At 39.9% G+C, this 26,515-nt stretch overlaps 1 protein-coding gene across 7 annotated transcripts in view; it reads right to left on the bottom strand.

Moving 5' to 3' along the window:
• Positions 1-26,515, bottom strand: part of dab2ipb (DAB2 interacting protein b) — a 124,931-nt gene that overhangs the window by 63,928 nt on the left and 34,488 nt on the right. For 4 of the 7 annotated variants that reach the window (XM_051072963.1, XM_051072967.1, XM_051072962.1 and 1 more), the window contains exons 2-3: positions 15,152-15,273; positions 7,025-7,143 (exon numbers count right to left, since the gene is read on the bottom strand). In XM_051072963.1, the coding sequence (XP_050928920.1) occupies positions 7,025-7,143; positions 15,152-15,273 (241 nt within the window). The remainder of the gene's footprint in view (positions 1-7,024; positions 7,144-15,151; positions 15,274-26,515) is intronic. The other 3 variants (XM_051072964.1, XM_051072968.1, XM_018685265.2) reach the window with 1 other exon arrangement.

Raw genomic sequence — 26,515 nt, 5'->3', positions numbered from 1 at the left:
ATAAAATGGTATGAAAAATGTCCATGTTGCTATGTAGAGACTGTCATGTCTCAAGAGGTACTTGAACAATCAGAACAGTCAGAACAATCTGACCTCATTATTTTCACATATAAAATAACAATGGTTCCAGGGCTGTTGCTCTTGCTACCACAAGAGGTTCTGTCCTGTGACATGACACAGAATTGCTAATGGAAATGTATGTAGGTCTTTCAATGACCTTTCAATGAAGAAAGATTTTGTAATTATTACATACCATAATACATAATGTCACTATTTTTCAAAACACCTAATTTTCAGGGAAAAAAAGAAAATATAGAAGAAAATATAAGTCTTCCTACCACAGAATTATATATATATATATATATATATATATATATATATATATACACACAGTTAAATTAATAATAAAATGTGAAAATAAGTCAGACTAATCAGAACATTTCACTTTTTATGGATTGGGGCAATTAAGACTACTCACTTCACTCAGTATCTTTAAGTAGCTTTAAGCTTTAAGTAGTTCCCCACAGACTTTCCAAGTGGTATTACTGTTGGTGCTGCTGTCACAAAGAAGAATACAGTATGTAGTAGTAATATAGTAAAGTAAGACAGTTTCACCTCTGCTCATTTTATAGAAGCCACTGCCAGGAAATGTGGAATTTGTTTAGATTATCAAACAGACAGTGAATCAGCTGTTACTGGCTGCTAGTGGTAGCCTTAGCAACATGGCTACTGTTATCAGCCTCCCTACTGTTCATAGCTAGAGACAGCTGTATTAATGCTAATTTGAACTAGAAACCCAGATCTCGGTACTATGATGAAGGCAGAGGGTCTATTGGGACAAATACACTGTTACTTTAAAATCCTGGTAGCAGCTGCAAATGGCTGGTAGGTACTAATAAGTCAAAGCTAATGTGTATTAACTTTCCTTGTGTTTCAAGTCAGTGTTAGAATGCATTTATCTTATCTGTCTCAGTTGTTAATTTGGACATTTTATTAAGGCCATCCATTGTCTATACCCCCTTAATTTGTACAGCAGCGTCTCGCAGCATGCATCTATGAGATCACTCAGTGTATGGTATAGTGTTCCCTGCAATGCAAACATAATTAAAGGATATGCTGAGCAGATTGTCTGAGGCAAGCGAGACAGAGGACAGAAACAGGAAGAGAAATACGGATGTAACAAATCTGTTCAGCCACTTTATCCATCTGCTAATATTCAGAGCTGAAGTCTGTGAGTGATGGCAAAAAAAGGTTTCCTGCTGTGTTATTGAAGCAGTCTTTCCATAAAAACGCATGAGTCATTGGTGCCCACAGTGCTGAGAACTGCAGTTACACACACACACACACACACACACACACACACACACACACAGATATGCATACAATTACAGACACAGAATCAAAAACACATAATCACAATCAGTCAGTTATATCCAGCCACCACTGTGGCCACAAAATCCAGACAGACACGTATTCCTATTACAAGGTGAGGGGCTGGACAGACAGGAAGATGGAGGATGGATACTGTCAACAGCAATGATGTCATACATGACTTTGCTGCTTTCAGGGAAGCTGTAAGTGCACAACAGTGTGTAAAATGTGTGGGTGTGTGTGTGTAAATGCACATGTATTAATGTAGGGGGTGATATTTTGTAGATGTGGTTCAGCAGGAGCACAGTACTGTCAACGTCAGTCAAGATCCAGACACAGACACACACACACACACACACACACAGAAGCACTTCTTGCTTGTACCCTTAATGAGTCAAACAATACGTAAATTACCCTGAATTACAATGGCCAGAAACATCTGGCATGATGCAATAAGGCAGAAAGCAGCAAGGAGAGAGTGAGAGACAGGAACATGACTGAAAGAAACACAGAACTAAGTAGTACTTTTTTGGGGGTGGGTGGGTGCAGGGAGATGTTCAGCAGGAAGGTGCATCACGTCAAACATGAACCAACAAATAAAAACACTGCTCCAGTGCTAGTGTTAATATAAACGTTCTGCCTTGAGATAAAACAATGTCCTCTGTATAAATCTAAACTACAAATACAGAAAGGCAAAGGCAAATACTACCATTTTGAATTAGAAAAATTAATTTCTGTCTCTAAAAATAATATCTGCCAAGTGCTTCTTGAAAAAATATGAAAGGACCGACCCCACCATGCGCTGCACTGTCCAACCAGGGCACTCTGCTACAGAATTTAAAAGCCCACACACTGCAGCCACTATGATATTCATCAGCGTGTCCAGGCAAGGTCAGTGTCGATCAGATGAGAGCGCGGAAGCTAGTAAGGGTCAGATCCTCTCTGATATTAGAAAAACGTGTAGAGCAGATCAGAGCAGCAGAGAGCAACAAAATGCATACAGGACATTATCAGGTCAGTGCACAAAGAAATGACAGACCACTGCATGGAGGGACTTGATTATAATGAAACAAACACAGTGTCAATGATAAATTGTATCTTTTACAACTGCAAAGCGACATCTGCTGTTAGTATACCTGATATTCAGAATATTTGTTTGTGATCTGACATCACAAATGACTTGCTATATCATTTTTTTCTTATGTTGAAACACCTTTGTGTGGTCATCCTAGTTGTTGATACAGAGTAGATGGTAACGTAATGTTTTTACCACTTTAATTTGATTAACAGTTACAAAGTTAAGGTTTGTAGTTATGTCATACAACCCAGATATTGATATAAATACGTATTTGTGTGTATCTGGTATTTGCTGGTAACTCACTGGTATTATATTCTCCTTGTTAACCACAATAATAACGTCCTCAACCCACAAAAGCATCCGTGAATCTGGAACTGCCTCATTTCATTCTATTTATGAGTAGCTTTTGAGCAGTGAAGCTTCTACAGTTATTCAGCTCACTCTAACTTGCACTGTGGACCAGGTTTCCCATTTTTTGCCCTTATAATTACCTCGACTGCCACAGTAAAAGCTAGAGTGGAAAATTGTGCACCCTGACATTTAGCCTACCTCTAGGTGATACCATGAAAAAATAAGGAGACAAAATTTTCAAGATGTATTTAAAAAGTAAATTAATGGAAAATAAACTAATAATTTGTTTTGTATGTGTACAGTGTTGGTGTGGGCACGCACACATCGCTGCATTTCTGCTTTGCTACAGATAAGGAGTGTCCAGCGACTGATTAGCACAGATGAATATTTCATTTGCGAAGTCCAGCTGCTCCTCATCTGCAGGTCTCTCTCCTGAGACCGCCCAAGGCTACAAGGCCTAACAATGTCATCACAGCTAACACACACACACTGAAAATGTGAGTGTCTGCTCTCTCCTCAAATAATTATTATAGAAATACCAACAAATATATGGCTGTTAAATGTAGTTATTTTATTTTAAAATTATTTTAAGATTATTCAGAGTAATAAACCTCATAAATATACATAACTTTCATAACAAATCATGTACAATGAGATACAACAGTGGCCGGTGTTTGAGATGTACAGTGAATTCTAAATGTTCTCTGCATCTCTCACATTCAAGGCTGCACATCTGCACACCAGGGACTTTTCAGGGTATAGGATTCCCTCCCTCCGTTGCCACTTTGTCTCATCATCTCTCTTCCCTCTTCTGCCAGTTCCCAAGCCTGTCTTCTTCTGCAGTATTTTCTACCCTGTGGGGAGGCTGCTCCCAGGCTTGACAGGGAGTGTCACTGACTCCTCTCACAGCACATTACTCTCTCATTCTGCATCTTTTTCATGCTTTCTCCCTCTTTTTCACACAAACACAAAAGCACACACACACAGGCACACACATACACACGAACTACAATATATATTTCTTCTTCTACGTCCTAGAAGAGTGGAAGCACCAGAGTGGCATTTCTCTCTTCTTCTACTGCATGAGGATATGTGTATTGAGACCTATCATTATATACGAGTCAGCTTGTGTATTTGCAAATGAGGTGTGTGTAGTGCGTCTGTTTCTGTGTTAAACCAGGTGAGATAAGACACCCTCCTGGACATTCCAATTTCCTGTCCGATATTTGCTGTCTACCCTGAGCGCTTTATCAGAGGGAAACACATAAACGCTGATAGGTTAGGAAACCTTACTACTATTTGAAAAATGGAGAAAAGGAGGGCTCAAATTGGAGAGTGATGAGTTTGAAATGGATAGAAGGTAGTGAGGTTAGAAAGACAGAAGCTATAAAAAATGAATAGAAGTGGGAAAGAAATGAGAAAAGACAGTGGGACAAAAGAAGAGGTATGAGCTCATTTTGTCTGCCTGCACCAGAGGAACAGTTCACCATGTTCCACGCTGAACAATTGGTAGTGTTCCCTTGTGATAGTTTGACAGTGATGTTAATGCCTCATTAAAAGTACGAAGAGAGGCAGCCATTCAGCTCCAAGTTTTGAAACCAAAAGCCATGGAGCATCTCTTCAAACGCTGCACCTCCATTAATTAAACCCCACAGATGGACACCTTGGCTTTTTTCCAGACACAGCAAAGATAGGTTCTGGGAATGATAGCTGTTTCTCGCTCATGAATGGAAAGACCATCAAAAATCCAGAGTGAGCAGGCAATGCAATTACAGGTCATCGCAGCCTGGTCTGAAATTCTAATTGACATTGTCAGGCGAGGGCAAATGTTTGCCAAGTGCCTGTGCCCCTGAGGAAATTGGGAGAAGTTATCAGAAACTGGCAATTATCACAGCCTGAAGCAAAACACTATCACATGGGTGGTGCTGTGGGCAGAAGACTCAACATACATCTGTACAGTTTAGACTGAGGCCAGAGGTGGCAAGAACTGACAGAAACATATGTGAGGCTGCATGCTGAGTGAGGACAAAGGGACTTACAAGTGAGGGACAACACTTGAGCTTTAGTACAGTGGGAGACCTTGGAGGCACTATTTTATCATGATAATTTTCTTGCATATAGGGCTGGGTATTGTTCAAACATTTCCAATACCGGTACCAATACAGATACCTTGACTTCAATACCAGTTCCTGAACAATGCTTTTTTTGACACCAATTTTATAAAATAAGTTCAAGAAAACGACATTACATATAATGGTACAACTCTTGAGTTTTATTTTTCAGCTTTGGCATTTTTCCACTCAAAGCAGTTTTCTAACATAAAAAATATACAACAAATATTTTTCAGTGCAAAAGAACTGTGAGTGCAAAAGAACAAGTGACAAGTCAGTGTCTAACGCTCACTGCTGCATGCTGTGGAACTTTAAATCTTCCTGCAGTTGAACACAAAGCACCTTTCTGCTTTTAAACTGATTCCGTGCACGTTCAAATGCTTCATCAAATTCATCGTGTTGCCAGCTTTAACAACAATGTCCTTTTTGCAAATATTGCATCACGCTCTACTAGCATCAATCTTGCTAAAATGAAGACAAACTTTTTTAACTGCTTCAACACACACACAGTAGTTCACAATACAGATTGACTGAGTGTAACCACGTAAGTATTTTTCCTGCATGCCTATACTGCATGTAACGTTACAGCCAATCACCTGCAGCATTATCAGATCCTGATCATGTGATTAACTCCTTGGTATCAAAACTTGGCACCGAAAAACAAGGCATCTTTCAATACCAGGTAGTATTAAAGCATTTTGGTCAGTGCGATAAAAGAACCAAAGTTCAGTACCCAGCCCTACTTGCATATCACTATATTAATATATATCACAATTGAAATTAAGATTGTCATTTCTGTTGAGCTTTAACCAAACATATTGGATTCAGATACAAAAAAAATATCAAGAAATGTATACAAACAGAAAACCAATTTAAAAAGGTATGTTTGTTTTCTCTACCACTGAACATGGCTTCTTGCTAGGAGTGGTGATGGTCACTTGCCAAGGCTTCAGCCATCATTGTGTTTACAACAGAAGGGTTAGAATACACCCTCTGAGCAGTGCACTTCCTAAGGCAGTCTGGACACTACAGTGAGTAGCAATCAGAAAGTGATGAGACTGGTTGGGGCTAGCTTCTTCAGCAGAAGAAAAGAAGTGATACAGCCAGGAGCAAAACATTTCCATTGTCCTCAAGAGTTGGAGACAACTCCTGGAATAAAGTTTGACAATTTTTTTTTTTCTAAATTTATAGTGTTTCTTCTAGACTGGTAGGCAAAAAGCTGTTAATGCTAGTAGCGATAACAAATCTTACAAATTGCTCCTTTAGATAAATGCAGTAACTAAAAATAAATACAATTCTTTGATCTCATCAGTCTAAATCCTAATAAATCATGCAGTGTGAAATGTTTGTATCCACTGTCCTTATTTCTTAGGCCAATCACAACAGCATGTGTCATGTATTACTGGGACCAAAGCATGAACATCTGGCCTATCCACAACAAGTCTTTGCATTTAGGTCGTTGTGGCTTTTGTGTTGGTGCTTTCGGTGCCAACACAAAAAAGGTTACTCAGTGAGTGCACTAGTGTCTCATACTGTAAGTATCTGGCTTTAATCGAAAAACAATAGTATGTGGTGTGTAGTAATAGCTAACACATCCAAGGATGCTGAGGCTGTTTTGGGAAGTGGGTTGTTTGTTCCTAACAGACTGCCATGTGACTGGTTAGAGAAAGCTTTGTTTCTGTGATGTGACTTGTGGTTCTTAGTACATTGTCAAGCAATGTAACTTGTCAACAGTATGTTGAAATCGCCCTAATAGCGAGACAAAGCAAACAAATCATATTTCAGCACACGTACAACCTCGATGCAGAGAGTTGCATGAGTTGATTCCTCAACTCTAACATAAACCAAACATGCCATGACAGAACAGAGGAGAGGAAAGGAGATTCATGTGTTACAGTGAGAAAGAGAGGAGGAGCGAGACATATTAGAAGTGACAGATTGGAGAGTCAGGATTCGCTGGTTTTTACAATATACTGACAACACAACACAGAATGTCAACAGTGACCTGAATAACCAGCCATCAGACAGAGAGAGGCACCAGGATAGAAGACACATGGACAAATCCAGCATACAAGAACACACACCAGCATCACTGCAACGAACAAACACCTACCTGTCATTGTCAACACTCCTGAAGCCAGGAAGGATGTGTCTGAAGCTGGAGTTGCGGTCAAGTTTGGGTTGACTCTTGGTGCGTTTTATCGAGCCCTTCAGCCGTCGACTTAGAAAGCCCTGACGGAGAGAGACAAAGACAGTCAATAAAACCGTGTCACTGCAAGTTTTTGGGGGGAGGCTCCAAGGTATCAATCATTAAGCTCAACTTGGCAGCAGGACAGGACATATTAATACCAACATTTACGCACCACATCCTGAATTTGGTGAGGCCTAATGTCATGAGTAGTTCAAGGGTAAACAAATGAGTATAGATCTTCACATCAGACTGTGAGTGATGCTCATCAGAGAAGTCAGGACAAGGTCAGACACAATGTATGTCCTGAATACAAAGCGACATAAAACTAACAAACTAAAAGAGGATTCACAAAGAGCATTACAAGCCGGTGGGTAATACTTCTGGTGCAATTACAGGTCGTCTCCCACAGTGCTTGTTATGTCTGCATTTGTGACAAATTGTGCGACGAACAAACGCTGTGTGTTTTGTAATCATTTTCATACACTAATTCAATGGATACACCCCTTTATTAGTTTGCTCATTCTGCTCTTTGTCTTGAGTCTATGTGTTTACTTCTTCTAACATCTGCAATCACACTCCCCCAAGCACCTCGCCGTCTCCATGGCAACTGTTGGCTGGCATTAAGAGCGAGAGAATATGAACAAATGAGATGTGGTGCAGAAATCGCAGGATGTTGCAAGTTTTTTAGACACACAGCACACAAAAAAACAGATCGTGTTCCCAGCTCTTTTTTTTTTTTTTTAGATTTCAGTGCAGGGTAAAAGATCAAGAAGGAGAAGAGGATGAAAAAGAAAGAGTCAGAATAAAGATGGTGTATCAGAGAGTTGATAGAGAAACTTAGGAGGGCAGCACGAAGAAGACAGAATTTAACAAGTGAGCCAGTATGCAGGACAAAGTACTAAACTGGGCAGTGCTCAGGCTCAGGTGCAGATTTTATTACAACCAAACAACACAGCAGCTGAGTAATAGACTGAGCACCTTCATGAATGACAGATTGGTGAAGACGCTCATAAAACCTCACAGACATACCTACAGTGCTTTAACCTTATGTCATTCTAATGCATGCACACATTTCACAAGACAGTGACAGGTGACACGCAGCGAAAGGACCTCCCTCCGTCCCAGTCAGGCCATTATCACACCTGTATAATTACCGCCTACAGTGCAAATAGGTCGCCCCGGGCAACAACAGAATAGGGTTAATTAGAGAGTGACTTCTAGACAGCCTGCCAGCTGATCACAGAGGAGCCACAGCATCCTGATGAACAACACCTGTCATCACGGAGCACTCTGGGCTAGGAACAAAGACATGCTAATGTCAGTATATTTAAACTCACGCCAATCATGGGAGTGTCAATGGTTCATTAGTGTGCGCATATGTGACTAAAATCAACAGCAGTGTCTCAATTCCCAGAGAGTTTTTAGTCTTCACACTGACTTATAAATATATAAATATACTCAAAACAGTTATATATTAATTATATATTATTAGTATATTAATGGAGCAGCTACTTACATCTTGTAAATGCTACAATGAACTGCATGTGGTGGTGAGACAGCTTGAGGAAAATCTTGGAAAACAAGACCAAAAAAATAAATAAAGGCTCACTCCATCAATTTTCCACCTGAAGTTTACCAGTCATGGGGAGAACTACTCAGCCTGTAGAAGCAGTTGTATAATTTCATCTGTGGCTCTGGAGGGAGCTCTCTAAAGTCTGACAGAATAACTTAGTTTGGGCTTGGAAACTACAAATTTATGGCAGAGAGCCTGTGTTACAAACTGGGGCAAAGAGTTTGAAAGCTGTGTGATTTTCCCAGGCAGGAAAAAGTCTGAGAAACGATGCTAAAGAGCTGCATTATGGGCAATGCAGGATCAAGCAACTCTTTATGAAAGTCCAGTACCCCTTTAAATTCCTACACACACATTGTGTTCTTTTTATGAGGTGAAACTGGTGGTGGCATTTCAAAGTCACATTCCGATTGACAGCCTATAATGCAAGTATATTATTTATATTATTTCCTGTTAGTACAGAAGGGGAAAACAGTTTTCTGTACTATGAAAACAGGTATATACCACACATTGTCCGCAATTCGTACTATATGTGCTGCTACTGCTGATTTTTTAAGGTTGTAGGGGGATCTTATGCATTGTCATTGTGTTACCTAAAACATGATAAAACAAAACACACTGCTCACCACTTATCATTATGAGCAATGGCTATTGTGTCCATACTTAATAACTGTCACATTTTATAGTTAGTTACTCTTAACCCTAGAACATTAACATCGGGTGATTTTCACCCACACGATTGTGTTCACATTATTTTCATTGTGTTGCTGCTGTCTGAGTTGGGTCCTTGGGTAGCTTCAGGGTGCTCACTGACGTTAGTGAAGGTAGGCGTGTTTCCCTGCTCCCATCCCTGTTTTTTTCTACAGGCACGCGTTTCGGGTGATTTGTTGTAGTGATATAAACATAACCTGAAACAGCTTACTTTAGTTATGGGTATGAATAAATATCACTTAGTGATAATTTTTTTATATAGTCACCTGGTCATTCCCCCCCTCTCAAAAAATGAATTTTTTTGTTAATCTCACCCAGAGTTATCAGTGATGCAGGGAGCCTGTAACTTCACAGGACAAGGCTCACATGTCCCAAGAACGGTTTGACCGAAGAACAAGTTCCCAGCACCATTATTGTTTTTTTTAGGAATTTTTTGTTAACAACTACCTAATTTTTCACTAATTTAAGAGCCTTTTTATAGAGCCTCCCCATGATACCTTTTTTTCATTTTGTGAGATGTTGTATACATGGAAATGAAAGAAAAGTACTTCAAACTGCCATGTATTGTTGTACTTTTACATATTTTGATGAGAAGTATTTTTTTTTTTTTTTGGGTATGTTACATCGGGTAAAATATACCTGACGTTAGTGACAGTGTTACAAAAGTGAACTTTAGTGTTCTAGGTTAATCTAGCCGACATGATGGTGTGGTATATGTAAGCTTACAGACAAGTGGGCAGCAAATGGCTAACTATTGCTACCTGCCATCAGCGAACTCTGCTCAGGGCTATTAGCTAAATGAACAGGGCTGAGTCACTGCACTTAGTGAGCGAGACATTACAGGATCTCGACAGGGTAGTTTTCTGAATAAAACTCTCTCTCCCTCTCTTAAATATTAGCCATATAAATACATCATTCACTCCATACGTGCATGTGAGTATGTGGGTATTTGGTTAAATAAGCATAGGCGCCATTCTAAACAATGACAAATATGAGTCAGACTGTGCAGAAAGATTATTGTTCCTTTGACTGTGTTTAGCATGACCGTCGAGATTATTTCCTTGACAACATGACGTGAGGACCTAAGGAGAGGCAGGGGATTTTGATTTTTTCTTGGCAAAGATGGTGATGTGGTAGAAAAATCAATAACACGCACGCATTTGCGCAAACACAGACACACACCTTTTCTCATTTCCGCATATCATCATTCACAATCCCCTCTAAAGTCATAGTAATTCCATGCCTCCTCCCTGCAGCCCCTAGAGAGTGTGTGTGCCTGCTGCTGTTGGCATATTCACAGCTAACAAATTAAAAAGCTTCTCTTTTTCCCCATCTGCAGAAATAAGTCAGTGAATAGAAACCTGTTCCTGTAGGCGAGGTGGATTGATTAGTAGCTGCTCGTTCGGTTTTTACTTCTCTCCTTCCCCTGATGGATAGACTCTGATGAGTGGGAGGGGGGGGGAGAAAGAGAGGAGCCAGGAAGGTAGACAAACCTATCATTTCTCTGATTATTTTGTATTCCTCGTTCTCTCTTTCACCCTCTAAAGTGCACGTGGATAGCAATGTGACATTAAAAACACGACTCTCTAACTAATTCCATCTGCCTGTCAAAGCTCTTTTGGAGCTACTGGACGGGGTGAAGGTCAGCAGATATGAACAGCCTATTCTCCCACTTAAAAATCAGTCGGGAAGGATGAGTGATGTCTATATTAACACTAGATTAAACCCCAAGGGAGACATGACACACTGGGAGCACTGCAAAAATGTTAGCATTTAATTTGCCTTCAGCACCTACTCATACTGGATGACTGAGAGAGCAAGAGGAAAAAATATGCAGGGAGACAAATAAAGAGAGAGACATATAGAGAAAAAGAGAGAGGACAGAAATAGAGGTGAGACCAGTCAAAAAATTGAGAAAATGACAGTGAGTTCCTGCCAGGAAGGGATGTGCTAACGGAGCAGGATAAATGGAAAAAGTGGAGCACAATGTGGAGGTGGCAGAGCATGAGTTGATAGAAAAAGCAATAGAATGAAACTAAATGAGGAGGAAAGTGAGGAGAAAAGTGCAGCAAATGAGTGACAAGGTTGCCGGCAGATCAGGGCTCAGCAGAGCACGGCACCGGCTGCAGAGAGAATCAAGCTAGAGCTGAAATAAAAGATGGTCAAAGGGTAGAATTACAGACCTGTGGGACCCTCCCGTGTTTATATTCTGAGCGGTCCTCATTTCAGTGGATGTTTCCATATGACATCAGTAATTACATATCTAAAAAATGACGACTGACATTCCGTGACAAACGCACTGATGTGTAAAGCTTGACCCTCTCCCCATTATGTCTTGCTGTGTGTAGTCAGGTCTGAAAAGCAACATGGCCAGCAGCTACAACATACAATAAAAACTGACACCTACTGAGATGTCATACATCATGTCAATATTCTATTGTGTTGTAAAGAAATGCGGTAAATTGTCTCATGGGAAAAGAATGTCCCAGTGGAGCTCGGTTGAATAAATATCAATGCATGAATGGACAAAAAAAAACAAACAAAAAAAAACAGGATGCACATAATGTTGAGATCCCCCCATTAATTAATTTATGACACCACATTGCTGTGTTTGGTCTTCCATACATATTAGTGCTTTTGCTGTCTGGCCCTTTACCTTTCATTTTGCAAACACCTACTTATACTCAGAAACATGATAAGGCTATTACAGCCAGTGCAACCTGACAGGGGGCATTACAGTATCCCATGTTAGTGTGAATTTCAATGAGCTCTTTAATTATTCCACATTTCTACAGTTGACAGCTAATTAGGGGAAGGAGGGGATGGAATAATCTGATTCAACATGCATCCTCGAAGGGGAGGAAAGCCTGGTTTTCACCAACTCTCCAGCCTCTGGCTTACTGTACTATCTCTGAAGGGAATTTGATGGCTGTGGAAAGAATGTGTTTGTCCATATTTACTATCGTACCTTGTTTACAGTGCAGATGTGTTATCTCTGTGCATGCCCCTGTGTGTGTGTGTGAGTGCATAATAGGCTTGCATACTTGATTGTAATCTCAGCCTGTCCATGCCTTTTAAATCAGCAATAAGAGGACAGCTCAATTTTATCGCAGTGCTTTTTTTTCATGAAATTAAAGCAAATGCTAGCAACAAGTTAATTCTATTCCCTTGGCTTGGCAATTCCAGGCTTCCTTAATGGAGCCTGATAGAATCAGTGCCTGGACAATCAGCAGGGTGTTCCCTCCCTCCACATCAACCTCTATCGTCCTCCTGTAGCACAACCTGATGAAAACAAGAGACATACCTGTCCAATTAGACCCCCTGCTATTATCTGAGAGGAGAGAAGAGGTAGGGAGAACAGGAGTCGGTGAGAGATTGGATAAGGAGCTAAGTCACAATTGAGAATCAATCCAGCCAGCTAGTGCAATCAGTGGGACATGGACGTGACAGACTTAGATAAGGTTTGTTTGTCAGCTCTTTAAACAAGCACTGAATAAGAAAAACTACTAAGTTGTAACTTTTATATTTAATATATGCAGTCTTCTACTATTTCTGAATTGGTTGTGGAAGATTAGGCTTGGAAGAGATTTTAGTTTTTGTCCATGCCTGCTGGTGAGAAATTGTTTTTGAGAAGCACTGAAGGATGTGCTTATGCATATGTGTGTGTGTGTGTGTCCGTGTGTGAGCATGCACGTGGAATCCACTTGTGTGTGCAGACACTAAAGCCAGTCTGCAAAGAACATGAGAGAAAAACATTTTGACAGATTTAGCTCAAGGCCTGGGAGGGGTACTTTAGATGTCACCACAACTCTTTTCACTGGAGGGAGAAAAGTGAGGGGTGGTTTGTCATTGCTAAAAGTGGGAGATGCAGGAGAGAAGGAGGAGAAAACGAGTGCCTGCCTACTTGTCTTCCTGTTTTCATTCCAACATTTGTGTGTGCCACCATGCCTGCATCCTTTTCCTCTGTCCATCCATCCATATACTGTATTGTGTCTTTCTACAGTACTATCTATACTCAGAATTTGATAGATCTGCAAAATCATACTGGTGTCCTTACACATTTTTTACTTGTTGTCCTTAAAATTAAACAATTTAAGCTGAAAATCAACTCTATTTAAGTCAAATCTTATTAGTTTATTTGTTTGTATTCAACGGAACCCAACAGATCAAAAAGTTAGCTGTGCTACAATCAGAGGCCAGAAGGGGGCAGTATGAGGAAAAGTGCAGGAGAGGGTCAAACACTGTCTGAGGAATCTTTGTGCAAGAAGTGCTGCTTAGCAATAAGCCCACAGAAGTAAGTGAAGTGGTCATGTGATTGAGACAGGATGACTTTGCTGCAGTGTTCCTCTTCGCTCTCTCTTCCCCGGAGAGTACGAGGAGCTGCTTAAGAGACACTTAATCAATATTTAGCCCTTCCATCTGACCCTATGTGCCTCCTACTAGCTTTCCGTTCTTCTTTTCTTTTTTACATCTCTCTCTATATATCTACTCATTCATTCCTAGTCATGTAAAAAAAAACACTGCTCGGTGACTAAATTCACATCCCTATGAAAAACAAATTTAAATTGGAATAAATCAGTCAGAGAGAGACACAAAAATGCATGCAGTCACACACACACAGCGGGTAACCATTCCCCCGGAAACATCATTTACACTTTTTTATATGAACAGATGAGAGTTTGGCATCATCAAGCTGTGGTAATTTATATGTGTTACTCCAAAAATAAAGTTACAACTGTTTCAGTTCAGTGAAAGACTCTATTCTCACTCAGCTGGTGGTCCAATAACAGTGGGTCTAGCCTACTTTTGTTTTTTTTACTTACTGTGAGCTTTTACTAAGCCTTGGAGGCATCCCACTTTGGGTTTTTTGGGGTTTTTGAGACTGAACACGATCTTTTAGCGAAACCGAGTGCTGAAGTGATTAAAAAAAGGAATCAAAAAGGAGGAACTGAAAGAAATAAGAATATCTTTTCTATTTTCAGAGTATAGTTTAGTATTATAGTAATATAATGTGTTTTAGCACTTAACTTGGCCCATTAGTGTAATTTCAAAAAGCAGAAAGTTTACATGAAGTTGGAGGATTGTTTATGAGAGACTGAGTGCTGCATGTCCCTGGCCCTGCTGGCTTAACATCTACTGTTTACAGTTCACCTCTGGGTCGTCATCTCCCCACTCATTATTTATTAATGGGAATATGCACTGCTAATTAGCTTTAAATTGATGACTCATAACAGAATTTTTTGCTTCATTAACTGGCTGTTTATCTGTTGAATTAAACATGGCAGAAAGCATACTGGTTTTGAATTAGAGCAAGATGACAGACAAAGGCCTGCTGCATGTGCGTGCATGTTTGACAGAGACGAGGAGAGACAGTGTGCTTAGAAGTTAGTGAGTGACGACGTTGTGTGTGTGCACAGGTGTGGAAGTGTGTGTGTGTGTGTGTTAGCTTGCTTGAAGCACGTGAACATAATTCAGCGTGAAATGCAATGTGAAATCACACCGGATGTGAAAAGTCAATGGAGGATACTGTGCTGAACATAAGCCCAAGATGCATGATGTGCAGACGCCAAACATCAAAGGTCCCATTCCAATATTTGAAGTAAACGAGTTTCAGATTGGCATGGGTCCATCTGGACACCAGACCAGGATTCTGTCGACACTGATATATAACTAACAGCCTGCTCAGGCAAACTAAGGTGGATACAAAGAGAAAGCCAGAGGGTAAAACAAATAGAGAAGACAGAGGCAGTACAGAAGAACACACTCACAGTACTCACGGTGACTCTAAAAGGTGTGGCAGCAGTGGACGTGGCCTCCATGGCGGGTGTGGTCTTGTCAGAGGAGCTGCCTGGCATACTGCGTCGGCGTCCTGTCCTCTCTGGAGGAGACTCTGCAAACAGAGAGATCTTTACATAGTGGAATTGGTCTTTTGAAAAGTACATGTTTAAAGAGTAGCTCAACGTTTTGGGAAATGCAATTATTTGCTTTCTTGCCAACAGTTAGATGAGAAGATCGAAATTGGTTCTATTTCTATCTGTTAACTATGGTGCCAGGAGACAACTGGCTCAGACTAAAGACTGGAAGCAAAAGGAAACAGCTAGCTTGGCTCACTATAAAGTAGAAAAGTAAATAAAATAGAATCCTATCAGCATCTCTAAGCTCATTAATTAGCATGTTGTTTGTCATTTGTTTAATCCCAAAGGTGTATTTTTAAGCTTTGGACAAAACCAGGCTAGTTTGTTCCACCTGTTTTCAGTCTTAATGCTAAGACAAGCTAATTGGACACTGGCTCTAGCTTTTTATTTAAAGGAAAAAAGGATAATAAACAAAGCTATCCAACATACAAATTATATCAACCTTCTCATTTAACTCTCCACATGAAAACAATAAGGTGTAATTCCCAAAATTTCAAATTATTCCTAGTTGACATTATTGTGTATTGCAATAGAGACTGTGTGTATCCCTCTTAAAATTCCCAATTCACTTGACCTGCCTGCCTCCACACTGTCTGAAGAAACTCACTCAAACCCACAGGAGAATATACAAACTCCAAGCAGAAACAACACAGACAGAGCTTCAAACTGAGCTACACCACTGAACCAAAGGTAGAGCTTTGGCACAAACTGTGTTGGAAATAAGGGTGTGGAGTCTGAGGTGCCAAACAGGCCTGCACTCAAACTAGTCTGACCTGGCTCAATTTCAAACTCAAGAAATTTATGCTTTGTAAGTGACAGTTCTGATAAAGGTTCAACTTTTTTATTCAAACGTAATAAACCCAAACCTTAGCTTAAGATGTTCAAAGCTTTCAACATCTGTTCGTATTGATCAAAGGCAAAAGTTTCATGAAATTGAAAAAAAAAGTGTTTGTTGGTCATATCTTCAATTTATTTCTTGACTTTATATTTGATTTGATTCAAAGACGTTAACACAGGATTGCGTACTATTACCTATTCCTCCATAAATATGTAAAAAGCCTGTAGCTTTCAGTTCCTTATTTTTCACATTCCTTTCCGTGTTAACTGAACTTGTCTGAACTTGTCTGTATCTGTTATCTTTTTAACCTGTGTGTTTCTATATAATTTCTTTTTTTAACCTGGAGACACAGTACAGCACAGTATCAGGTCAGCATGAAAGAGATGTGAAAGAGCTCCAGAGCATATGTGTGGAAGCAGCAAATCTGGACATGTCCAAGTGGAATGCAAGTGTTGTTGAGCGTGCAAGTCCCCACAGATTTCAGATAGCCATCACTGCTAACTGCTAACTCATAGGTACAGAGCAAATTATCAGTATGTTATATTGGAGGCAGCTGGTGGACTTATGTAACCCTGTGTGATAAATGGAAAGTTGTGTAGGCTGCTATGATCTGTACATGTATTATAGCTTTGAGTACAAGGCATTCTAACAACATGAATAAAAATGTAAAAAATGTGTCTAACTAGGTCAGATACGGTGATATAATCATCAGCCTTTGTAAAACATATGCGGTCATTGCATCACTGAGGCAATGTTAGATTATTTAAATGAGATCTCTGACTGTGTGCAACATTGGAAACTAATGAAATTAGTGTTAATCATGTGTGGCAGTGTGACTCATCAAGATGAAACTGCATTATAAAGTAAATCCTTCTCACACTCACACACACTACACTGTAGTATATAATGTATGTTCCACAGACTGCATATCCAATCACCTGGTATGCAACATCTCTGGACTCAACACAACAGGTTGTTGTGATAATGAATGATGATCATCAGTGCCTTGCAATACTTCACTGATGTTTGCCTGACCTTGGCAACACAGAGTGACAGCTCTGGATAAAATGTTAAAAAGGGCCATCTACCAATACTTTAAAATGTGCTATATTTCTAACTGTTGACAGGAAACGAATGCTGTGGGTAAGTAGGCGGATGAAAACCTGTCCAAAATATTATCATGGTACAACGTTAATAAAAATTGTACATTAACAGAACATTTCAAACAGAAATATTAAAAATGCCTGTCCCTTTTTTATTATAATAAACAAACATGGTGGTATTCAAATAACTGCTGCCATGGCAACAAGTGTATTTAATCCTTTTAGATCTGAAACTTGTTCATGAGGAAGTAGCGTTCAAAAGATAATCATGAACATTGACTGAATTAAGCCAGCAGTGTGAATTTCTCTCTATTTCTGTGCTCAACTCCATTGGATTCACCCCTCCAGTCTGCTTAATTTCTTAACGGAAATCTCCTCACTTGTACACAGCTGGCTGCAACAAGCGCTCACAGCACTGCTCACACATTCACACACACACACATCATTTAGTTGCAAACTAATTGCTGTGTGAAACTGCAGTGCATGCTTCCACATGTTTTCACCATCTGCGTGTAAATGTTTCTCTATAAATGCATGGAAAATTTCCCCTTGCTATATAACTAGTGTCTGACTCTAACCCCCGAACCGACAGCAAACAGTAAGCAGACGCTCACGCTCAATAAAACCTAAATTAAAACACAAATTCGTAAATCGTCAAGGAGCTGTTTTGTACTACATGTGGTGGCTGGTCTGAGATTGTTAACACTTCTAATTTAGAGGGGTCTGTCTAACAGCTGTCAACTAAGATTATTCTGGTATCTGAAGGTGCATGAGTGTGTATGTGCGACCATCTAGCTTGCAAGGCTCTATTTGTAAGGTCAATCACAGGGTCGTGGGGTCTGCAGGCAACAGCTGTTATGTCAAAAGGTGAGGTATCTTTGTAAGGCTTTATTTTGACCTTCGATTCCAGTCTGTTCCTTTCAATCCATTTCTCTCTTCTTCATCCTCCACCTTTCCTTCTTTATCCTGATCATTCTCGTTCTCCTTCACCAACCCATTTTCTTCCCTCTGTGTGTTCTGATTAATATTCTCTTCAAACCTGTGTCTCAAAATTTTCTTCCTGCATCATCAAATCTCCCACATCAAATCGAATTGAATTCTCATCTGTCATTACCTCTTCATTGCACCTTTTTTTTCCCATTTGTTCTTTAACCTTACACATTCCCTAAAAACTCATATTGCCACTTTACATCCTTCATCACTATCTACCCACAAACAGAGCAATCTCTGTCTTGATTCCACCCTTCCCATGCTTCTTCACAGCTGCTTAACAAGACCCAGGAAGTACAGTCAAATGCTCAACTCTCTAACTATATCTATCTATAACTAACTATCTGTCTGTCTGTATGTTTACCTTCCATCTGTCTTTCCTTCCTTCCATTAACATTAGGTAATGCAGGTCAGACTGCATATTTCCTTAGCATTTCCCAATCAGGCGTACTCCATCCAGTGACCAGTGCCAGCTAATCTTCCCTTCCTCTAACACCTCACCATCACAGGATATTCCAGCTTGCAAAATTCCATCTGAGGGGTAGGGGAGGAAAGGTTCAAAGCTTCTCCTACTTCTGAAAACTGTGATACACAATATTCTCGAACATTCTGTCAGTTTCTGTTGGGGTGAGACAAACAGGATGAATATAGTATAACTGATTCATGCAGGAGGTGAGCGGAGATTCAGCACGCTGGGCAGGCAGGTGGTAATGTGTCACAAAAACTGTTAGAAGACAGACAGGCAACTGATAGCATCTAGTGAATCATCAAGGGGAAAAACAGGAATGGTGATGAACATTTTGCATAACAACTTATTTTTGGTGCGGCTGTGCCAGAGTGCAGATATAATTGTAATAAAAATAACGGTTAACTTTCTATTGTTCCTTTGCCTGGAGTGGTGTGCTGTATGATCTATAAATGCTCGAGGAGCTGGCTGTGCTAAGTGGCTCAGTGATGTCAGAGATAATTCGCAAAGGTTGTTATAAGCAAGTTGTTGCACAGGATATTTAATGTGCCTTCAAATGACAGCAACTTGAAAAGAACATTCAGTGTCTACACTCTGTACTGCTGGTGTTCGACTGGTAAACATCCTGCTGACCAGGAATGGTTGATATTTGTCTTCTACCACCACATCACTGAAAAAATATGTCATCTACTATATGTGCACTTATACCAGAACTATGTACATTATCATTGTTGCTGCCATTTCTGTGCAGTTAATACTGCTTACAGGCTGTCTGCATCATTCTTTAAACATAACAAGTTCATTTAGATAGGCACACACTCATTTTACAACTTCTCAGTGGGGATTGATTGGGTTATTGGCTGAATCACGTAGTTTCTATTGCAATAAACGAAAATGGCACATTATCCACTAATTAAAAGTATCCCATGGAGTTCTCTTATAAAAACAAAGCTATACTTAAATACACTACATGTACTCTGATGCCTTATAAACACACTGAGTGCAGTTGCATTCTCGTATAACATTTGCATGGCTGATTTGTTTAATAATTTAACAAGACCATTATTTACATTCATGTTTGCTAGCTAGCAGTCCTCGTCTTGGGGGCAGAGGAAACAAGCTATAAATACAACACAATACCCCTTGAAAGCTTGAAAGGTGAACAGCATACTTGCTTATAGTTGCCTCAGCACACATGGAGCAACATTTTCATTTCTTGGGGGTTCTGTTTGTGGCCATCTGGCAAAATAAAATCCAATATAATATACTCGTTTTAAATTTTCCTTGTTTCCTTGTTTTTAGAGCCTTTTCACTTCAAAGAGCAGCCTGTAGTGACCCAAAACAGCACTATGAGATTGTTGAAAGTGAACTGAAACAGTAATACTGCAGGCAGTAAAACCTGAAAAAGCTGAAAAAGGCTACAAACTAAGGCTGGATGACACACACACACACACACACACACACACACACACACAAAATCATATTGTTATTATTTTGACAGGTATTGCAACTGTGGTATGAGTCATGATTTTAGTGAAAATCTTTGAATATTATGTGATAATATGATGTTATTTTTGATGGGGTCTGTGTCCTTTGCACTGGTATGTGGTGACACCTTTTACCTTTACCAAAAAATTACAGTTCCTGTGATTCAGATATTGCACTTGGTCATGTTGAATTTTTGATAATATCTTAATTAACTGCTCAGCCCCACCACAAACCCCTGTAGAGCTGAGGGGAGAGGCAGAGTGGGGTGAAATGATCAGTGGGTTCACCACTAAAAGAAACAATAAATAAACAAATAAAATATTGATTATAGTTGCTTCAAAGTGTGTATTTGAACTAGTTAGAAAAATAATCCAACCTGCGCTCATTGAGCTAATGAACAGAGTCTCTTGAGTGCAGGAACCTGTTATCAACAGCAGCACGTGTCAGTAGCACAAGTCTATACCCTCAGGGCTGAAAAATAGCCTCCAAAGAGAATGCAGAGTTCTTGTGTTATGACAGGACGGAAAAGCAGACAAAAATTCTCACACACACACACACACATGCACACATACATTCTCTGTGGGCTGGTGAAATATACAGCAAAAAATCACAGGCTGTCAGGTTGTGTTTACTGTGTTCTCTCTACCTGGAGGACTATCTTCTCTCGGTCCACATCTCCTCTCATCCTCCCTTCTTCACAAATACATCACTTTTCTGTTTTCTCTTCAACTACAAGACAACTAGAACTTGCCTTGACTCGCTGAGAGTGCTGCAATAAAGCTGTGTCTGTCTCTGGAATATAAATGAATTAATGTCAATCAAACAGCAATCTACCAGAAAGAAGTTTTCTATTTCTATTTTGTCAGCAGGCACAGTTTCATTAGTGGTATATCAGGCTCCCAGTTGGACAATGATCCATGTAATGGAGGTCACAGTGGAGGGCCACCCAGGCACATACTGCATTACATGCACAGCTCTGAACTGTCAAGCTTAATGGTTCAGTCCAACACATGTATTGGTGTGTGACAGAGATGAAGAGAGTGTGTTCCCTTGTCTGTGTACACAGAGACTATAATGTGTTAACACAGAACTGTGAGGACAGCGCTGGACTTTTGACCCCTGAGATGCGGTATTTACTCAGTTCAGAGATGATGGGGTGATAAAGAGGTGCTGCTCTGTCTCCTTGGAGCAGCTTAGCAGGCACGAGGGAGTAAAAAAAAATAATGTCATCCTGCAACAACCTCTAGTGCAAACACAGTCAACAGTCCACTGTCCACTAACTTAAGTTGATTTAGGCTTGATAATACAAAGATCGCAGCAGCCTGAATTCATGCTAGAATTCACTATTAACGCCTCAAATATCTCTAAGTCTGCGAAACACAGTCATCTAATAAACAGTGTAAAAATACAGACACAGGAAGCATCCAGCAGCACTGCATCCCACGGCCGACTTAAGGCTGGATTTTTTTTTCCACAAAGCCAAGAATTCTATATTCAACCATGTTCAAGTCGCATCCAGGGAGAGGGACTCTGCTTCATGTTTAGTTTGGCACATCCGTGTGTCTGCAGTGTGTATGGGAAGGCAGAGCAGAGGAGAGGGGTGGAAGAGGAAGAGGAGGAGGAGAAGAGTGGGGTGCAGAAGGAGGAAGTTTGTGTTTGTGCAGAGGGCGACACAGCAGCAACATTCCTGCGATGCCGACTTCAATAATATCAACTTGCAGACACACAGATGTGAAGCAAACGCATAATGCAGGCTTGGTGCCAGTTTATAATATTTCCAAATGACATACGACAGCTCTTTGAAACATTTCCATCCCCAAAAAATTACAAATCAAACAAACACAGAATGACAGACTCACACATTGACAGAGTTGTGCTTGTACTTATCATTTCTGCATGGGTGTTGATATCTGACATTATGACTGGTTTTTAAGAGCTCCTGTGGATGCATTTCTTAAAATGTATTCCAACATCAGTTCAAACAAATTTTTTTCCCAAACTTGACTGTCCTTGCACCTATATGAGAAAATAACAATGCTTACTTGCACATACTGTCTGCTGTGCTGCATGTGCAAGTAAGGGGTGAGCTGTATGGCAATGATCTTCTATAGTTCTGCAGCTATTTCTCCAAAACTGTTCCCTGGCTCTGGCTTGTAATCTGAGTTGATATCTATGGATTAAGGGGCATTAGCCTGCACCTGTCCCTCCATTATTGGACTCCTTTTGGTGCTCAGAAGCACTGTGTCATCTGGCCTATCTTCACAATTTGCCAGGCTGAGGGAGAAGAGGGTAGACAAGGACATGGGCCCTAGAAATGAGACTAAGATCATAAAGTAATCCCGGGTTAAACATTGAAATGATGTGGAGAGTTCTGCCGGTTTCATGTCCCTGCTTGATTGCTATATTAACTGTCTCTGCCCTCTGCCTCATGATCTCTGAGGCAAACTGATTACATTGTCACTTCTCATCTGGTAATACAGAGCTGAAAAAGAAGAGAGGAAATACTTTAACTACATGTTACCTTTGTTTATTTTTAGTGCTCCATCTCATATTCCCTGATTGTATATTCTGAAAAATAAACTCAAAATAAAGTCAAAATGAGCAAACAATTAGGTTGCCTATGTTAATAAAAGAAGCCTTTGTTTTACTAAAACATGACCTTAATCTCAGAGAGGATGCAAAGGCACAAACTGCAAAAACAGATCAAACGGCTAATCTGTTTTAAAGAAAACAGGAAAAGTGATTCCATGGCGATGAAGTTACAGTCTGAACTTGACAACCCTTAGCTCTACATTCCAAGTTTTCTCTCCATTATATTAATATTTAAAGCAGATCAATACTCGGATACATAAATAATGAATACAGACTTGATTCCAGACATCCTGTGTTTAGGTGTACATGTGACTCAGGCGTTGGAAACTGAGTCACAATGTTTTGTCCGTGTTCTTCTGCCTGTGTTTCCCATCTATCTGCCTGAATTCTGTCCTCACTTCCCATCAGTGAACAGAGACAAACACACACACACACACACACACACACACAAACACAAACACACATACGCCCACACTGAGCCGAAAAATCTGGCAACATCATAAACACCCCAACAAAAACTACGCATGACGCAGTAACGCAGATCAAAACTGTTTTTTGGTAATGACCCATTGAGAATATAATTACATGCAATAACTGTCAGTGGTAATGCATTATTGAGTTGTTGTCGAGTGGTTCAAACACCTTCTTGCAAGCTGCTGGCTGTATATCATTTCTTTACTGCTGTGAAACTCCATGGTTTCCTGCAGTTGCTGCTTTGCTTCTGTTACTGCGTGTTCTGTTGTGTAAGGCTGGTTGCTCTCACTGGAGCAGTCACAGAGCAGTAAGGACCTACATCTGTCAGAGCCTGTGAATTTAAAGGTTCCAAATTATTTGAAACATCTCCCTTTTTTCTGCAACTACTTTCTCAAGAACTCTATGGAAATATTTTACTGGGCTTATTATCCTGGTCTTGTTATGTCTTAACTTGACTCAATATATAATCCAACTGTTAGACTGTATTTCTGTCACAAAGTTCTGCAATTGTTTTTAATAGTTCCGATCACCACTGAACTTCCTTGCTTAGATTGTCTTCCACTTTTTTCTTCCTCTTCCTGTAAGTTTTCCTTTTTTGTTTTGTGTAGTCCTTCCTTGTTTTAAGACTGTAACCATTGTTAAAGCCCCTGAGAGATTGCATGTGATAATGAGCAAAACAAAGACTTTTATTTGACCTGAGTTATCTTAGTCTTATCTGCCAACATTTCATTTAATGTTTTATTACTGTAAGAAGTGTTTTGCTACAAAGTATTGCGCCTGCATGGGCTATTTTTACATTTTCTGTGCCACTGAAAGTGCTTTCTTGCTGTTTACTGAGCAAGAGGTTAGAATACACCCTCTGGGTAGCACTACTTCTTCAAGGTAGTCTGGGCCCTACAGTAAGTCAGAAAGTGACAGGACAGGCTGGCTGTGCTGAGGCTAGCAGGTTAACATGCTAACTTCATTAGAAGAAAAGAAGTGACAGAACTAGAGGCAAAACATTGCTGTTGTTTTCCACCACTGGAGACAGCTGTTGGTGAGTAAAGGAATGAAGTTTGATGCTGAACTGGCAAAGTTTCTTCTTGACTGTTAACTAAAAAGCTGTTCTTGCTAATGTTGCCTATGTAGTGATGGCAAAACTTGCAAGCAGCTCCTTTAAAGAAGTAGAAGAGCAGTAGTAGAACAGTTTGGGAAATGCACTTATTCATTCTCTTTCCGAGAATAAGATGAGAAGAGCAATACTGCTCCTCACTGCTGTCTGTTCAGTGAAGCTAAAGCCAGTAGACAGTTAGCTTAGCATAGCACGCTCTGTCAAGAAAAAGTACGGCACATAGCCCCTTGTAAGACCAAAAACTGTCATCCATGCACTTCAAGTTTTAGACTGATTTTCTCATCTGCAGTTTTTGTTCAGATATTATCAAACTCCCTGTAAGACAGTGAAAAATAATTTTCTCCAAAATGTCAAACTATTCCTTTGAGATTCAATCGCTAGGATAAAAATAGATTTCAGTTCAGAATAAGGGTTTGGAAAGTTAAAACTGTGGCTGAGTTTAGGTTAAAAGGCTTAGATATCTTCAAGGAGAGGGAATTAATTTCATCTAGAAGGACCCTGAGATAAGTGTGTGTTAACACTTGCCAGCTGGCATTTAGATTATGTTTTGCCAGTTTTTAAGTGGAAATCTGGGTCAGCAGGAATAGGCTAAGATCACTGGGAGACCAGCAAGTTATTTCTGCCAGGGAATAACCAAAGGGTTTGGGTAACATACCTAGAGGAGAGAAAAACACAAACTTTGCATTTAAACAGTCCAAAGGACAATCTAATACGCAAAAAGAGAAAAGGCAAGCATAATGACAACTAATCTCAGCCAAGTAAGTAATCTACCCAACATGAGGCAAGAAATATCAGACAGAAACTTAACTTTGATAAAATCATCCACTTTTTTCAGAGACCTAATTTCTTCATCAAAATGTTTCTCTCCGAGGAGATAGAAAAGTTTACAACTGCTAAGATAACTTTTCCATGGATGGGCCTTTACAATTTAAAACAGTTGTGTGTTATACAAAGGCTCTGCCAGTGTAGATAAAAAAAAGAGATTGATGATGATTTCTTCTCTGAAAAATGACAGTATTCCAGTCACAGGACAATTCAGAACAAAGAGTCTGATTGCATCAAGAGTTTCACAACACGTCAGCGTAACAAGTCAGATCAGACAATACCCCCCTCTCTTTCTCTGTTTGTCTCTCTGCCATTCTCTCTTTCAGATAAGCAGTAATTTTGCATGTAAATGTCACCAACCCCAGCGAAAGAAGGGGAAACAGATCCGGAGTGATGTGAGCGTGAACCCAACAGATATAAAATTTTCCACACACTGATAATGACGCATAGATATGTGCCACACACATGCTGAGAAAACAATAACACATGAGCTCATGCAACTGCCACCTGATCTGTCCCAGTGACAGTGTGTACGTCAAGAGGTGCTACAGGAACTTCCTCAAGATAAACTCACAGATCTGTTTGTGGCTGTGGTGTGAACAAAAATACAGTTTTTATACTGTGCTGCTGGGCCTCTCGAACGAGACACATTTCAGCAACATAACATCATCTATAGCTCCAGGCACGTACGACTGTTTACTGGGGAAGTTTATTTGTATCCTAGCAAATCTCATTTCAATGAAGTAGAGAAAACATACACATACAGAAGGACGGAAAATACTGATTAAATCTTCTATCACTGTGTATGTAATTTTATATCACAATATTGATGTATACAGTGAGAATTTGGAGACACCAGATGGGAAGGTCTGTTTTTGGGCCAATCCAGTGACTTAAATATCTGACAAATCAAAGCACTTGATGCAAAAATCCTGTAATAATACAAATAGAAATAAAGCAGCCCAGCTCAATATGCAACATTCGATGGGCATAAATGCACTTGAGTAACCTGGTTACTGTCTGCTTTCCCCCATAACCTGATCTCATCAGTGTCATGTAAACAAGAAACCTAGGTTCCATGGGGATTAAAGACACCTGATTTCCCTTGGCAAAAAAGTGATTTGTTGTTCATGCATATGCGTGACATGGCAACGACTTAAACTAGTGAGAGATAATGTTTTAGGGACTGCATTTGGAGTCTTGTTTCTGGCCACCAGGCAAATGTAAGGACATTTTCACACCTCATTCTCAGTTCATCTGCTGTGGTCTGAATCAGTTGATGAGTTTATAAACTTGGATTATATTTCCCTTGGTTCAGTTTCTTTACACG

This window comes from Lates calcarifer, linkage group LG9 (assembly GCF_001640805.2).
Source record: "Lates calcarifer isolate ASB-BC8 linkage group LG9, TLL_Latcal_v3, whole genome shotgun sequence".
Taxonomy (NCBI): Eukaryota; Metazoa; Chordata; class Actinopteri; family Centropomidae; genus Lates; species Lates calcarifer.
This window is presented reverse-complemented; position numbering and strand designations above follow the sequence as displayed.